General features: G+C 42.9%; 1 protein-coding gene across 4 annotated transcripts in view; it reads right to left on the bottom strand.

Annotated features, from left to right (window-relative positions):
* The window catches only part of citb (citron rho-interacting serine/threonine kinase b), a 172004-nt gene that overhangs the window by 143357 nt on the left and 12575 nt on the right, over positions 1-16072 (bottom strand). For all 4 annotated transcript variants that reach the window (XM_088336922.1, XM_088336918.1, XM_088336923.1 and 1 more), the window contains 3 exons: positions 13689-13783; positions 7788-7931; positions 6597-6716 (listed from right to left, as the gene is read on the bottom strand). In XM_088336922.1, coding sequence (XP_088193048.1) covers positions 6597-6716; positions 7788-7931; positions 13689-13697 — 273 coding nt within the window. In that variant the 5' untranslated portion in view covers positions 13698-13783. The remainder of the gene's footprint in view (positions 1-6596; positions 6717-7787; positions 7932-13688; positions 13784-16072) is intronic.

Raw genomic sequence — 16072 nt, 5'->3', positions numbered from 1 at the left:
AATAACCATTAAAACGGCCAAATGCATCCAATATGGTATATTTCTAATTTTTCTTTTAATTTATTATTTTTTTTCTAAATTAAGAAAAATAATACATCAATAGAGAAATATTATTCGCCATACGCTATCCACTAAAATGGCTCACTTGATTCATTTTATTATTTAACTATATTGTATTTTGTTCAGTATATTTTTCAGTACATTGTACTATGTACTTACTATTTTTCATTTAATCTAGTAACCGTAATACTTGAAAGTAAAATACCGTATTTTCCGCACTATATGGCGCACCTAAAAGTCTTATTTTTTTTCAAAAGCTGACCATGCGCCTTATAATACAGTGCGCCTTATATATGGCTCAATATTAAATTCGCAAGGTCTCGCAACTTACGCAACAGCCGCCGACACGATTTTCCCCCGAACGTGGAGTAGTCCGCGGTGTATGCTGGGATTTATATACCGGCGTTTCATTGGCTAACCAATGCGTCAATCATATTTTGAATCGAGCGCTATTGGCTAAAGTTATTCGGAGCCTCGGATTGGCTAGAGGGCAAAACAAACCCTGCAATTGGCCGAAAAAGATGTGTCAATCATCCGTTAAATCGATCGCTATTGGCTGAAGTTATTCGGAGCCTCGGATACGCTAGAGGACCAAAACAAACCCTGCAATTGGCCCAAAAAGATGACTGAATAGCAAGCTTGCTAAACTACGCCATAAAGAAACATGTTTCATTAGTCTGTATTTGTAAATATTTGACTCTCCTGGATTTACTTCACTCACGGTTGTAAGAAGACCATGATTGCGTATAATTATTGAACATGAGAACTTAGGTGAGTTATGCGGCTTTATATTTTCCCGGTATCTTGTTTTAGACTGATCTTGATGTTGCTGTGATGAGTTGAGTGAATTCAACTCAATTCCAAGTGTTTATTGTCATATGCACGGTCAAGTTGCGAGCGAAAAAGAAAATAGAAACTAAGGAATGGTTGGCATTTCTTGAATTCCAAGACTTTAACCTTCCGAATGATATTTGAAATGACGCATTTAAGTGACATCGTACGGATACCGCATCCGCACGTGTCTACGACACGTATTTGCTTCTTTGCAAGCTTTGGGAATGTTAAGGGGGTAATCAGTTGGACTGAATCATCCGACTGTTTTGTCCACGTTCCCATTGTAGCGCCTTATAATCCGGTGAGTCTTATCTATGTCAAAAATAGGACCAAAAACTATTTTTTGGGGGTGCGCCCTATAACCCGGTGCGCCCTATAGTGCGGAAAATACGGTAATCCTCAGAAGGATCACTGGTAATTGATATGAAATATAGCAGATGTTTTTTTTAACTGTTATGATTTTTTTTTTACTAAAATAAGATAAATATTTGATAAACAGGACACAGTAGATCATATTGATTTTGGGAACATTTCTTTTCTTTTAAGATTCATGAATAAAATGAAGTCAATGACCTGTTTCAGTTTATCGGTATCCACATTCTTACAATGAGATTCTCATGGGTCCATTTGAAAAGAATTTGATACTCAACATCTGGTTGGGATAATAAAAGTGCTTAAAAGCAGTTGTTCAATCAAATCGGAGAAGGTCTCGTCTGATTGCGGGATGAAGAAGTGGTGGAAATTAATGTTTCTGAAAGAGTATGATCTAAGACCCAGCATCTCATCACGAGCAGCCTGCCCACTGCATCAGAGCTCGCTACAGTCCTAGGTATCTCATCGCCATAGCAACCGTTGCACAATGTATTCCGTGCTTGGGAACTAGCACTAGAGTTGGATTTTTTTAAAAAAATGCTTTTTTTGATGATCAAAAATGACTAACTTGTGAGGGATTTTTTTTCAATCATCCTCATTCGTCAACTATAAAAACTTGATTTTTAATGTTAAAAATGCAGGATCCATTGATGTTTTCATGATATGCACAGTGAGAGCAGCAAGCATAAATACTTGATGCAGTGTGTGACATCACTTGCAAAACCCGTTGGAACTAGTGCTGCAGTCGATTAGGTTTCATGGACAATGTTCCCTCTAAACTGCGCGCACACTCTCAGCGCACAAGAAAATCTAGCCAGCTCACAAAAATCAGGGCTCGAAATTGCTAATTAAGAAGCGAATTAAGTCAAAGTTACAGTGCATGAAGGTCAAAATACACGGGTTCCACTGATGTTGTGTTCTAAATGCGCTATTTTGAAGTCAAGGTCGAAGTAGAACGAAGTTGAGTAAAGTCAGTTTTTCGAGAACCGGCTTCTTCGGCTCGGCTCACTAAAAGGAAGCGGCTCTTTCGGGTCCTAAACGGCTCTTCAGGTTGTTTTTGCTACTTTCATCCCAACATGACTAAATATTATATAAAATTATGCACAAAAAGACCTAAAAGAAAGGGGGAATAAAACAAAAAAGAAAAAAAACGAAAATGAAAAAGTAGTGAAAAGCTGAGAAAAAAAGAAACAAAAGGAAGAGAAAAAATTCAGGAAAAAAGCCAGAAAAAAAGGCAAGAAAGAAACGAAGGAAAAGAAGTAAGTAGAGAACACAAAGAAAAAAAGGAACAGCTAGGAAAAAATAAACACAGTGTGATTTTTTTAAATGAATTTAATAAAAAATAGAAAAAAAACAGAAAAAGAAAAAGTTCATGTTGCATTCAAATAATTTCCAATGATATCAAGTGAATCTTGTTGCCAACATTGTACTTCCACTAAAAAATGTAATTAAATACAGTTCTGTATCGTGCAACCGATTAAATAAGTCCCCAAAAATGTTAGTATTATGCGACAAAAGACACCAGGAAAAAAAAAGAAATGGATATCTTGTGAAAGAATTGTTGTAAAAACAAACGACGTTTGTATGCTGTACAACCTTTGCAATCGTACATGAGTCAATTCATTCAAAAGTGAAAAAAAAAATTGCATTGCTGCAAACTCAGCAAAATGTAGCGTGATGTCAAGTTTTGGACGTTTGATAATGACTTAGTCGCCACACTTGGGATTGCCGTTGCTCACTGTTGTTTCAAGCATTGCTCACCGACTTTGTGTGAACCCGTGGAAAATTACAGGGAACATTGTTCATGGATTAATATTCCATTTGAATTTTCCAAAAACCAATCAGTGCCTTGAACTCATCTCCTAAGTAGTTTGAATCCTCTGCATTTGTCACAATCACCCGGATCGGGAACACCTGTGTTCAGGATTTGGCGCCAACAGCCAGGACAGCTGATTGGCGCACCCTGTACATTTAAATCCCCAGCTTCCGGTAACACTTTGTCCGATTGTACTATGCGATCTGTTGCCATCTGCTCAGAAAGCCCGTACCTCCGACTTTTTGCCCGCCTCCTGTTTTTTTACCTGATCTCCGTTGCCGACCCGTTTCCGAATTTGCCTACGACCTGCCCTGCCCGCCTGACTCCTGATCTCTCTTCCGAACACGACGACGCCCTTCTTCTCCAGCCCCGACCAACAGCACGACGACTACGCCTGTCCACGACCATTCCCGCCAAGCCTTCACCCGCCTGTCAAGTCTCGACAACCCGACAAACAACGGATCGAAGATTCACGTCTTGTCATTCCTTCCTTCCAATAAAAACCAAGAAACGAGTGCAAGTGATCTCAGTTTTCCTTCCGTCCCGCCTGACAGCATTACTGTTGTTAGTTGGGATTTTTAACTGAAACTCTCAAAATGTATACTTTGAAAGTGTTGATTCAAGTTTAACTGATTATATTATGGTAATGTCAAGTCAAGTCATGTTTATTTGGGACGCCCTTAATCACAAAGTGTCACGAAACGGACCGTGAAGTAGGAACTCATTTGCATAGACCAGGGGTGTCAAACATGCGGCCCGGGGGCCAGATCAGGCCCGCTAAGGGATTGAATCCGGCCCGCGAGACAACGCTCAGTGAAGCGCAAGAGAAAAACGAGCTGTAGGTTGAAATATGTCCTCTTGATGTTGCCAAAGCCAGGTGCCTCTCACAAAGACGGTGGACTTGTATTTCTCTCTCTCTCTCGCTCTTTTTTTCCCTTCCCTTTGTCTCTCTCTCGCTGTCTCTCTCTTTCGCTTTCTGTGTCTCTCTTTGTCTCTTTCTTTGTTTCTCTTTGTCTCTTTCTCTCTCTCTTTGTCTTTTTACCTTATTTTGCTCTCTCTTCCATTCTTCTTTCTCTCTCTCTCTCTTGTCTCTCTTTCTCTCTCTCTTGCTTTCCCATTCTCTCCTTCTCCCATTGTCTCTTTCTCTCCTTTTTTCTCTCCTCTCTTTCTATTTCTCTTTGGATATTTTTCTTTCTCTTTCTTTCCCCCTCTCTCATTATTTGTCTTTATCTCTTGTTTCTCACGTTTCACGTTCTCTCTCTCTCTTTTTTCTCTTTTTCTCTCTCTCTCCCTTTCTCTCTTTCTTTGTCCCACCCTCTTTTTCTCTCCTTCGCTTTGTCTTATTTCTTTCTCTCTTTCTTTTTCTCTAATCTACTAGTCCGGCCCCCGAGAGAATGTTTGTTCTATCCTGTGGCCCCCGAGGTAAATTGAGTTTGACACCCCTGGCGTAGACGATCTGTCACTTTAATTGAGAAAGAAAAGTGGTCCAACACACAAACGGACCAAAAACAAAACAAAGCAAGTTCAAATGCAGGCAAAACTACAGACTAAGCATTTAACGGGATTAAACAGAACTTGCAGGAATCTCTCAGAATGTTACACCGGAGTGCAACAAAGTCCAACAAGCAAAACAAGAAACAGGCATGAACAGGTTTTCAACAAGGGTAAACAACGAACTGGCAAAGGGCACTTCCAAAAGGCTCGTTTAAGTACCCATAGGAGTAATCAGGAAAATGCAGGGGTGGCGCCAGCTGGGCGCCATGACAACCGTGCAGGACATGACACGAAGTGTCTCAAAGGGCTGCACAAACCACAGATTATTGCAAACCCCAGACTATTATGACACCATCCCCTGATCTAAAACCTACATGAGGGCAAATGATACACAGATATTGTCAACATAAAATATAGGTTATTCATATGTTATAGAATAGAAGTGTGTTTTAAGTTTGGATTTAAACATTTCCACTGAGGTTGCAGGCCCCCAAAATTGAGTGTTATCGAGGTTGAAATTGTAAATCGGCTACAAAATATATGAATAAATCTATAAATCTATATCTGAAGTCTATATATATATTTTGTGTATTTCTCTGAACATTCCCCTAATATTCACAGTCTATATATCTTTTGCTGTTTTAGTCTCATGTCCACCCAATGATGTGTCAGTCTAATGTCCACCCAATGACGTGTCAGTCTAATGTCCACCCAATGATGTGTCAGTCTAAAGTCCACCATACTTGTACTAAATAAAGCCAGCTGTGGAGGGGAAGAACCAGGAGGACGATTGTGGAGCCGAGAACACATCCCCTGTGTTTCTCTCCGATTCTCCCCCGCTGCAGCGGAACGAAAATGTATATTGTCGTTACCTGAATTCCTTTTTAGATCTGATGAACGGCCACACGGGGTTTACCCACATTTGGTCCCCACACTATATATTCACTCAGTTTTAATCATCACACTTAATTGGTAATACAAAGCAGTTATCACTTCAGATTTTTCAGTTCACAAAAATATTGTACATTATACAAAATAATTTTGCTGAAATATTAGTCGATATATTCATGCAGTTGGCAGCACGGCGGCGCAGTGGTTAGCGCTTGTGCGGCACAGTTCATGTCATGGGAACCTGTCGTGGGTTCAAATCCAGTTCCAGACATCCTGTGCGGAGTTTGTATGTTCTCCCCGTGCTTGCGTGGGTTTCCTCCAAGCACGCCGGTTTCCTCCCACATTCCAAAGACATGCATTTCAGGAGAATTGGCCGGTCCAAATTGTCCCTAGGTGTGACTGAGCGAGTGAGTTGTCTGTCCCTGTGTGCCCTGCGATTGGCTGGCAACCAGTTCAGGGTGTCCCCTGCCCACTGCCCGATGATGGCTGGGATGGGCTCCAGCACCCCCGCGACCCTACTGAGGATAAGCGGTGCAGCTAATGAGATGAGATGGGAAACAAATATGGGCAGCACGGGGGAGCAGTGGTTAGCGCGTGTGCGGCACAGTTCTGAGGTCATGGGTTCAAATCCAGCTACCGGACTTCCTGTGTGGAGTTTGTATGTTCTCCCCGTGCTTGCGTGGGTTTCCTCCGGGCACTCCGGTGTCCTCCCACATTCCAAAAACATGCATTTCAGGTGAATTGGCCGGTCCAAATTGTCCCTAGGTGTGACTGAGCGAGCGAGTTGTCTGTCCCTGTGTGCCCTGCGATTGGCTGGCAACCAGTTCAGGGTGTCCCCTGCCCACTGCCCGATGATGGCTGGGATGGGCTCCAGCCCCCCTGCGACCCTACTGAGGATAAGCGGTGCAGCTGATGAGATGAGATGAGATTCATGCAGTTTTAATCACTTCAGATTTTTCAGTTCATATATTCTTGGTGGTTTGCTGTCCCGCCACAGTTGTAAGGCCTTCTCAAGGTCCAATTGCAGCAACGGAATTTTCATAGCTAATTAACAACAACTCAGACCAGATACCCCCCGAGGGTCAACGAGTAAATATTGACAAAACGAGAGGTCTCTACATCACATCACCTGTTCCTTGATTTCCTGAAGCTTATTACTCTGCTCGCGGATGTCGTGCAGGAGCTGCAAGGCCTTATCATCCTCCTGCGTCACCTCGGTCCGAGCTTGCTCCAAACTGCGCTTCAGACTCTGAAAGAAAGACCGTCATTAAGATCGATGGATGGATTAGGAAAGCCGAGTCATTGCACAAATCCCAAAAAACTGTACAGTATTTTCCGCACTATAAGGCGCACCGGGTTATAGAGCGCACCCCGAAAAAATAGTTTTTGTTCCTATTTTTGACATACATAAGACGCACCGGATTATAAGGCGCCATAATGGAAACGTCGACAAAAGAGTCAGATGATTCAGTCCAACTGATTACCCCCTTAACATTCCCAAAGCTTGCAAAGACGCAAATACGTGTCGAGAACATGTGCGAATGCGGTGTCCGTAAGATGTCACTCAAATGCATCGTTCCATCATTCGGAAGGTTAAAGTCTTGGGATTCAAGAAATGCCAACCATTCATTAGTTTCTATTTTCTTTTTCGCTCGCAACTTTACTGTGCATGTGACAATAAACACTTGGAATTGAGTGGAATTTAAAAATAGACACTCCATTCCATCCATTATCTGCACCACTTATCACAGAAACATCGAGTTCAGTCTGAAACAAGATACAGGGAAAATATATAGCCGGAGTAGCTCACCGAAGTCGTAATAATGTGCAACCATGGTCCTCTTATATCCGTGAGTGTAGTAAATCCAGGAGAGTCAAATATTGACAAAAAAAGAATGCTGTAGACAACCAGACTTGCTATTCACATTCATCTTTTTCGGCCAATTGCAGGCTTTGTTTGCCGTTTGAGCCAATGGCAGTCTGTAAATGATAAGAAGGATCCACCTCTTGACCTCCGAATAACTTTAGCCAATAGTGATCGATTCAACTGATGATTGACACATTGGTTAGCCAATGAAACGCCGGTAAATAAATCCCAGCATCCACCGCGTACTACTTGGCGTTCGGGGGAAAATCTAGTCGGCGGCTGCAAGTTAGTTGGAAAACTTAATGTTGATCCATATATAAGGCGCACTGTATTATAAGGCGCATGGTCAGCTTTTGAAAAAAATAAAGGCTTTTAGGTGCGCCTTATAGTGCGGAAAATACGGTAATTTGTTTGGATACAAACACAAGTGGTTACGTCCATGTTTCTACTTACGCTGCATTCTGTCACGTAAGTGGCCAGGTCCTGTTCTAAGATAGTCCTTTGTGTCTCTGAGGCCTTCAACTCCATGTCTTTTTGCTGCAGTACTGACTCGAGGTCAGACATCTTTCTTTGCACAAGTAATATCTCCTGCTCGACCTGAAAAAGGGAAAACAGCACTGAAATTAACAAGTTTTGCTGTATTTAATGATTTGAGGTCTTGCAGGTTCTCGAGGATGTATTTCAGGGTTGTCAAACTCATTTGAACTCGGGGGCCACACCATAGAACGAAAATTCTGTCGGGGGCCGGACTAGTAGATTAAAGAGAAAGAAAAAGAGATAAAGAAATAAGAGAAAGAAGGAGGGGAAATGAGAGAGGACGGGACAAAGAAAGAAAGAGAGAGAGAGAGGGAGAGAGCGTGAGAAACAAAAGAGATAAAAAGTCGTGAGAGAGGGGGAAAAGAAAGGGAGAGGAAGAAAGAAATCCAAAGAGAAATAGAAAGACAGAAGGAGAGAAAAGAAAAGAAAAAGAAAGCACAGAGGGTATGAAGAGAGAAAGAGAAAAGAGAGAAACGAAAAAGGGAAGTTAGAGCAAAAGAGGTTAAAAGAGAGAGAAAGAGACAAAAAGCAACAAAGGAAGAGAAAAAGAGAGACACAGAGAGTGAGAGAGACACAGACAGAGGGGGAGAAAAGGGGTGGAAAAGAAAGAGAGAGAGAGAGCACGAGAAACAAAAGATAAAAAGTCGTGAGAGAGGGGGAAAAGAAAGGGAAGGGAAGATAGAAATCCAAAGTGAAATAGAAAGACAGAAGGAGAGAAAAGAGAAAAGAAAGCACGAAGGGTATGAAGAGAAAAAGAGAAAAGAGAGAAAAGGAAAAAAGGAAGTTAGAGCAAAAGAGGTTAAAAGAGAGAGAAAGAGACAAAAAGCAACAAAGGAAGAGAAAAAGAGAGACACAGAGAGTGAGAGAGACACAGACAGAGGGGGAGAAAAAGGGGTGGAAAAGAAAGAGAGAGAGAGAGCACGAGAAACAAAAGATAAAAAGTCGTGAGAGAGGGGGAAAAGAAAGGGAGCGGAAGAAAGAAATCCAAAGAGAAATAGAAAGACAGAAGGAGAGAAAAGAGAAAAGGAAGCACGAAGGGTATGAAGAGAGAAAGAGAAAAGAGAGAAACGAAAAAGGGAAGTTAGAGCAAAAGAGGTTAAAAGAGAGAGAAAGAGACAAAAAGCAACAAAGGAAGAGAAAAAGAGAGACACAGAGAGTGAGAGAGACACAGACAGAGGGGGAGAAAAGGGGTGGAAAAGAAAGAGAGAGAGAGAGCACGAGAAACAAAAGATAAAAAGTCGTGAGAGAGGGGGAAAAGAAAGGGAGAGGAAGATAGAAATCCAAAGTGAAATAGAAAGATAGAAGGAGAGAAAAGAGAAAAGAAAGCACGAAGGGTATGAAGAGAAAAAGAGAAAAGAGAGAAAAGGAAAAAAGGAAGTTAGAGCAAAAGAGGTTAAAAGAGAGAGAAAGAGACAAAAAGCAACAAAGGAAGAGAAAAAGAGAGACACAGAGAGTGAGAGAGACACAGACAGAGGGGGAGAAAAAGGGGTGGAAAAGAAAGAGAGAGAGAGAGCACGAGAAACAAAAGATAAAAAGTCGTGAGAGAGGGGGAAAAGAAAGGGAGCGGAGGAAAGAAATCCAAAGAGAAATAGAAAGACAGAATGAGAGAAAAGAAAGCACGAAGGGTATGAAAAGAGAAAGAGAAAAGAGAGAAAAGGAAAAAAGGAAGTTAGAGCAAAAGAGGTTAAAAGAGAGAGAAAGAGACAAAAAGCAACAAAGGAAGAGAAAAAGAGAGACACAGAGAGTGAAAAAGACACAGACAGAGTGGGAGAAAAGGGGTGGAAAACAAAGAGAGAGAGAGAGAGAGAGCACGAGAAACAAAAGATAAAAAGTCGTGAGAGAGGGGGAAAAGAAAGGGAGAGGAAGAAAGAAATCCAAAGAGAAATAGAAAGACAGAAGGAGAGAAAAGAGAAAAGAAAGCACAAAGGGTATGAAGAGAGAAAGAGAAAAGAGAGAAAAGGAAAAAAGGAAGTTAAAGCAAAAGAGGTGGGAGAAAAGGGGTGGAAAAGAAGAGAGAGAGAGAGAGAGAGAGAGAGAGAGAGAGAGAGAGAGAGAGAGAGAGAGAGAGAGAGAGAGAGAGAGAAATACAAGTACAGTATCTTTGTTCGAGGCACCTGGCTTTGGCAACATCTAGTTGACATATTTCAACCTGCAGCTCATTTTTCTCTTGCGCTTCTTTGAGTGTTGTCTCGCGGGCCGGATTCAATCCCTTAGCGGGCCGGATCTGGCCCGCGGGCCGCCTGTTTGACACCTGTGATGTATTTTTAACATTAAAGCATCCATCGATCCATCCATTGTCTGCACCGCTTATCATCAGTAGGGTCGCGGGGGTGCTGGAGCCCATCCCAGCTATCTTCGGGCAGTGGGCAGGGGACACCCTGAACCGGTGGCCAGCCAATCACAGGGCACACAGAGACTGACAATTCACTCGCTTATTCACACCTAGGGACAATTTGGACATGCATGTTTTTGGCTAAAACAGCGCTGTTGGATATACGTGTATTAACTGTTACTTTAATACAGACATAAAGAATATGCATCAATAGATCTTTGAAAATAATGGTTAAGCAATTTAAATACGTTCATGCAAATTGTTATAAATCTTTTGTTATCAAAGCCTTTTGTTTATCTTTGATTACGATAATATAGTGTTGCCTTTCCAGCAGCAGCTCCCCTGTTATCTCTCACTTTTTATGATTCTTTGTTTTATTGTCTGCTTCTATCTCCGGGGTTTTTCTTCCCGTTTTGACAACGACACTATGGATTACTTCTATCCTATGGACATGGGTTTTAGCGCACAAAAATGCGTTTATTCAAGGAATCAACTCCTTGCCCTGAAGAATTCTCGTGCCGGCGTGATGAGGCGGCCCTATCGTGGATGGAAAGCCGGAGCTAGCTAAGCGGCTAGCGGCGTTATAAGTCTTCGGTACCATCCGTAATCATGGTAAATGCAAACTCACTACCACGAGTGCTGGTGGAAAACATCGAAGCGCACAGGGAGCGCAGTTGCTGTGTTTTGCGGAAACGTGGCTCACGTTTAGCATTCCGGACGCTAACGTGTAGCCACCCGGAGCTACCCGGAGCAATCCGGCTTCAGCGCCGCTATACAGAGACACGAAAACCGGGGGGAATCGGAAAGGAAGCGGACTTGCTAACACGAGGTGGTGTATCCCTGGACACAAGGAAAAGATTTCCATCTGCCGCAGGGATGTCGAACTTTTGGACTAGCGTGACGTCATAAACAATGGGGTAGACTGCTGGAAGTGTGAATTTCCCTACGGGGATGAATAAAGTATCTATCTATCTCTCTCTATCTAGTCACTGAACGTGGATAAGGGAGTTTCTTTCTGAGAAATCGTGTCCTAATTAATGTGATATTTGGATGTCAATATGAATAACTGTAATTTAAATATATTTTTTCAACGAACAGAATTTTTTTTTCATGACCTGAAAAACAGAAAGAAAGAAAAATAACAAAATAATTATTATCTCATCTCATCTCATTAGCTGCACCGCTTATACTCAGTAGGGTCGCGGGGGTGCTGGAGCCCATCCCAGCAATCATCGGGCAGTGGGCAGGGGGACACCCTGAACTGGTTGCCAGCCAATCGCCTGGCACACAGGGACAGACAACTCACTCTACGGACAATTTGGACCGGCAAATTAACCTGACATGCATGTTTTTGGAATGTGGGAGGAAACCCACGCTTGGGGAGAACATGCAAACTCCACACAAGAGGTTCGATCTCATGACCTAAGAACTGTGCCGCACGCGCGCTAACCACTGTGTCGCCGTGCTGCCCCTAACATTAAAGCAGTATATAAAAATGCAAATACAGTATATTATTATGGGATCCCTGTATAACGTTTCACAGTGTTCCATCAATGTGTTCATTAGGTTTTAGATCAAATGCTTAAAGTCCCAGTGTGTAAGATTTGAACACTGGATGGCACTGTGTTGTCTGGTGCCATTTTTGTAGTTACAGGGTCCTTAGACTGTCACTGAATCTGCACCTAGGAAATGTTTTTCTCTGAGGTAAAATGAACATCTAAAGCAGGGGTGTCAAAGTCATTTCAACTCGGGGGCCACACGATAGAACAAACATTCTGTCGGGGGCCTGACGAGTAGATTCAAGAGAAAGAAAAAGAGAGATGAAGAAATAAGAGAAAGAGGGAGGGGAAAAGAGACAGGGCGGGACAAAGAAAGAAAAAGAGAGAGAGGGAGAGAGCGTGAGAAACAAAAGAGATAATAAGTCGTGAGAGAGGGGGAAAGAAAGGGAGCGGAAGAAAGAAATCCAAAGAGAAATAGAAAGACAGAAGGAGAGAAAAGAGAAAAGAAAGCGCAAAGGGTAGGGAGAAAGAGAAAAGAGAGAAAAGGAAAAAAGGAAGTTAGAGCAAAAGAGGTTAAAAGAGAGAGAAAAAGACAAAAAGCAACAAAGGAAGAGAAAAAGAGAGACACAGAGAGTGAGAGAGACACAGACAGAGGGGGAGAAAAGGGGTGGAAAAGAAAGAGAGAGATAGAGCACGAGAAACAAAAGATAAAAAGTCGTGAGAGAGGGGGGAAAGAAAGGGAGAGGAAGAAAGAAATCCAAAGAGAAATAGAAAGACAGAAGGAGAGAAAAGAGAAAAGAAAGCACAAAGGGTATGAAGAGAGAAAGAGAAAAGAGAGAAAAGAAAAAAAGGAAGTTAAAGCAAAAAAGGTTAAAAGAGAGAGAAAGAGACAAAAACAACAAAGGAAGAGAAAAAGAGAGACACAGAGAGTGAGAGAGACACAGACAGAGGGGGAGAAAAGGGGTGGAAAACAAAGAGAGAGAGAGAGAGAGCACGAGAAACAAAAGATAAAAAGTCGTGAGAGAGGGGGAAAAGAAAGGGAGAGGAAGAAAGAAATCCAAAGAGAAATAGAAAGACAGAAGGAGAGAAAAGAGAAAAGAAAGCACAAAGGGTATGAAGAGAGAAAGAGAAAAGAGAGAAAAGGAAAAAAGGAAGTTAAAGCAAAAGAGGTTAAAAGAGAGAGAAAGAGACAAAAAGCAACAAAGGAAGAGAAAAAGAGAGACACAGAGAGTGAAAAAGACACAGACAGAGTGGGAGAAAAGGGGTGGAAAAGAAAGAGAGAGAGAGAGAGAGAGAGAGAGAGAGAGAGAGAGAGAGAGAGAGAGAGAGAGAGAGAGAGAGAGAGAGAGAGAGAGAGAGAGAGAGAGAGAGAGAGAGAGAAATACAAGTACAGTATCTTTGTTCGAGGCACCTGGCTTTGGCAACATCAAGTTGACATATTTCAACCTGCAGCTCATTTTTCTCTTGCGCTTCTTTGAGTGTTGTCTCGCGGGCCGGATTCAATCCCTTAGCGGGCCGGATCTGGCCCGCGGGCCGCCTGTTTGACACCTGTGATGTATTTTTAACATTAAAGCATCCATCCATCCATCCATTGTCTGCACCGCTTATCATCAGTAGGGTCGCGGGGGTGCTGGAGCCCATCCCTGCTATCTTTGGGCAGTGGGCAGGGGACACCCAGAACCGGTGGCCAGCCAATCACAGGGCACACAGAGACAAGTTGACCTATTTCAACCTGCAGCTCGTTTTTCTCTTGCGCTTCTCTGAGTGTTGTCTCGCGGGCCGGATTCAATCCCTTAGCGGGCCCGATCTGGCCCGCGGGCCGCCCGTTTGACACCCGTGATCTAAAGTTACGAACTATTAAAGTTTTCTTTTTTAACCACTCGACATTTTTTTAACTTTTATTTCATCTGTTTCATTCTACATAGCAGCACTTTTAATATACATTTTAATTTGGTTCTACTAAGAAATTCCACAAAGAAACGATACCTGTGACATGTGTCCAGCAAGTCCGATTTTGTTTCGTTCAGAGACTGTCCCGACGGGGGTGCTGTTATCAAGAAATGGCGGTTGTGGTCACGGTTCTAAAAGAGAAGAAGAAAAAAACGTTATAAGAAAAGAGAAACATGGGGACAGACTACAAAAGGTCTGGATACTGAAATTTGCTATTTGCTGGAAATTTCAGATTACAACGTAAATCCCACTCAAATTCCAACAGTTGACATAAATCATTGATCGGGGCTGTCAAGAACCGGAACAGGAGGAGAACCCAAATGCGTGACGTTTCTCACACAAGCTTTTATTTTACGGGAAATGGGGAAGTCAGGCACGTTAGGCAGTGGTCCGGTGTGGAAAGACAGGAAGCCAGAGGCTGAGGAGATCGATACCAATTGCACGAGCAGATATCGGAGATAGAAATTAAACAGGACAAACTAGACGGGAAAGAAACTGGAGATCGATACTAAACACGACAATATAGAACAAAACAGGACAGGAAACACAAGGAGGAAACCGGACAGAGTCAAAAACCCACGTCTTGCGGGTGCAGAGGTTCGCTGACGGACTGAAAAAGGGAGAGTAAGAGCACTGAGCTTAAACAGAAGGGGAAGCCAATCTGTCAATGGGTTGCAGCTGGCGCCACACGGGCGGGGCCAATTGGGCGCCACGGCAACCATGACAGGGGCTCTAGATTCTTCCAACAAGAGACATTTCATTATTTACAGATAATTTTATATTGGAAAAAGACTATACTCTTTAAAAATATTCAAAACAGTTGAGAGTGCTTGTTGTACCTTCCGAATGAAACCTATCAGCGAAAAACTCCTTTACATACTGAATATTTTCTTTTCCTTATATTGTTTTTATTCTTATTTTAATCTTTTGTATTTCCTTGCCTTCATGTGGGTCTGGAACCAGGAGATGTTGTAACTACCCGTCAGGACCAGAACGGAAACAGGACCCAAATTGCATAGTGTTTACCACAAGTTTTATTGAAGGAAAGAGGAAGGGCGCAGGCCCACGATCTGGTGTTCGCTGGACGCGGGAAGCATGTCGCTCTCGTGCTCGGATTGTGATCCGAACACGGAAAGTGGATCTTCTGTAGCGAGGGACGGAAAAACTGGTCGGTAGCCGGGACTCGGAGAGCAAGGCGTGGTCGGGGTCAGAAACGAGTCGCAAGCCCGAACGGCTAGTCGGGGACAAAAAGAGGTCGTAAGCCGGGAAGGGAGATCAGACGTGGTCAGGAGGAAAACAGGTTGTAGCCGGAGACAGACGGGAGCAAAAACAGGACAGTTTGGGGTCGAAAAAGGCTTGCCTAATATACACTGAGGTTCGCAGATGGACTGACAACAGGGGACAGAGAGGACTGGGTTCAAATACTCATAGGGAGCCAATCAGAACCCGCGGCAGTTGGCGTCAAAAGAGCGGGCACAGCTGAGTCAACATCAGTAGTCATGACACTGAGAGGGTCGCTCTGAACGCAGAAGTAGATCTTCCGTGACGAGCCATGGCGTTGTCGGAAATGGAAAAACAGGTCAGTAGCCGGGACAGGAGAGCAAAAACCTGGTCGGAGTCGGAAGTGAGTCGTAAGCTAGGAAGGAGAGTAAACCTGGTCGGGGACAAAAAGAGGTCAAAATCCGGGACGGGAGAGTAGACGTGGTCAGGATCAATAACAGGTCGAAGCCGGGGGACAGACGGGAACAAAAACAGGTGGGAGTCAGGGTAGTAAAAGACTTGCCTATTGTTAACTGAGGTTCGCAGACGGACTGACAAAAGGGGACGGACAGGAGTGTGTTTAAATAGAGACAGGGAGCCAATCAGAGTCCGAGGCAGTTGGCACCAAAGGAGTGAGTCAAATCAGTAATCATGACATAAACCTGACATTGTGTGGAGGTCCAAACCATTCTTTAAGGTCTTTGGGCGCTATTTACGGTCCCAGGCTAATGGGTAAAAACATCTCGTCCTTTCTAATGACCGAAAGGACACACATTTTTACTGCTGCTCGACCCAATGATGTAATCCAATAAGGGTTGAGGAGAGTGGACATCAAGTTTGAGAGATTTGATTTTCAGGGAAAGCTCAATACTTCCCCTTAGCTGTTCAAGTGGTCCACCCTTATCTGTTTATTAATGTGTCTTATTAAACAAGTTAAATTGTATTTCTTTGTTTGCAGTGTTATAGTTTCTTTTGTCTTTTATTAGCATATTTGGTATTGGAGTAATCCAAAAGTCATTGAAAGTAATCCAGTTAAAGTAACCCTACCCAACCCTGATAGTGTTTACATTGCTAGTCAACGAAACGGTTGTTTGTCGTTGCTCGACGTTTTGGAGAGGACGTTGTTGGGCGTCGCCCCAAAACATAAACAGAGCCAAGAT

Source organism: Urocampus carinirostris, chromosome 5 (genome assembly GCF_059441175.1).
Source record: "Urocampus carinirostris isolate Australia breed hairy pipefish chromosome 5, RoL_Ucar_1.0, whole genome shotgun sequence".
Taxonomy (NCBI): Eukaryota; Metazoa; Chordata; class Actinopteri; order Syngnathiformes; family Syngnathidae; genus Urocampus; species Urocampus carinirostris.
This window is presented reverse-complemented; position numbering and strand designations above follow the sequence as displayed.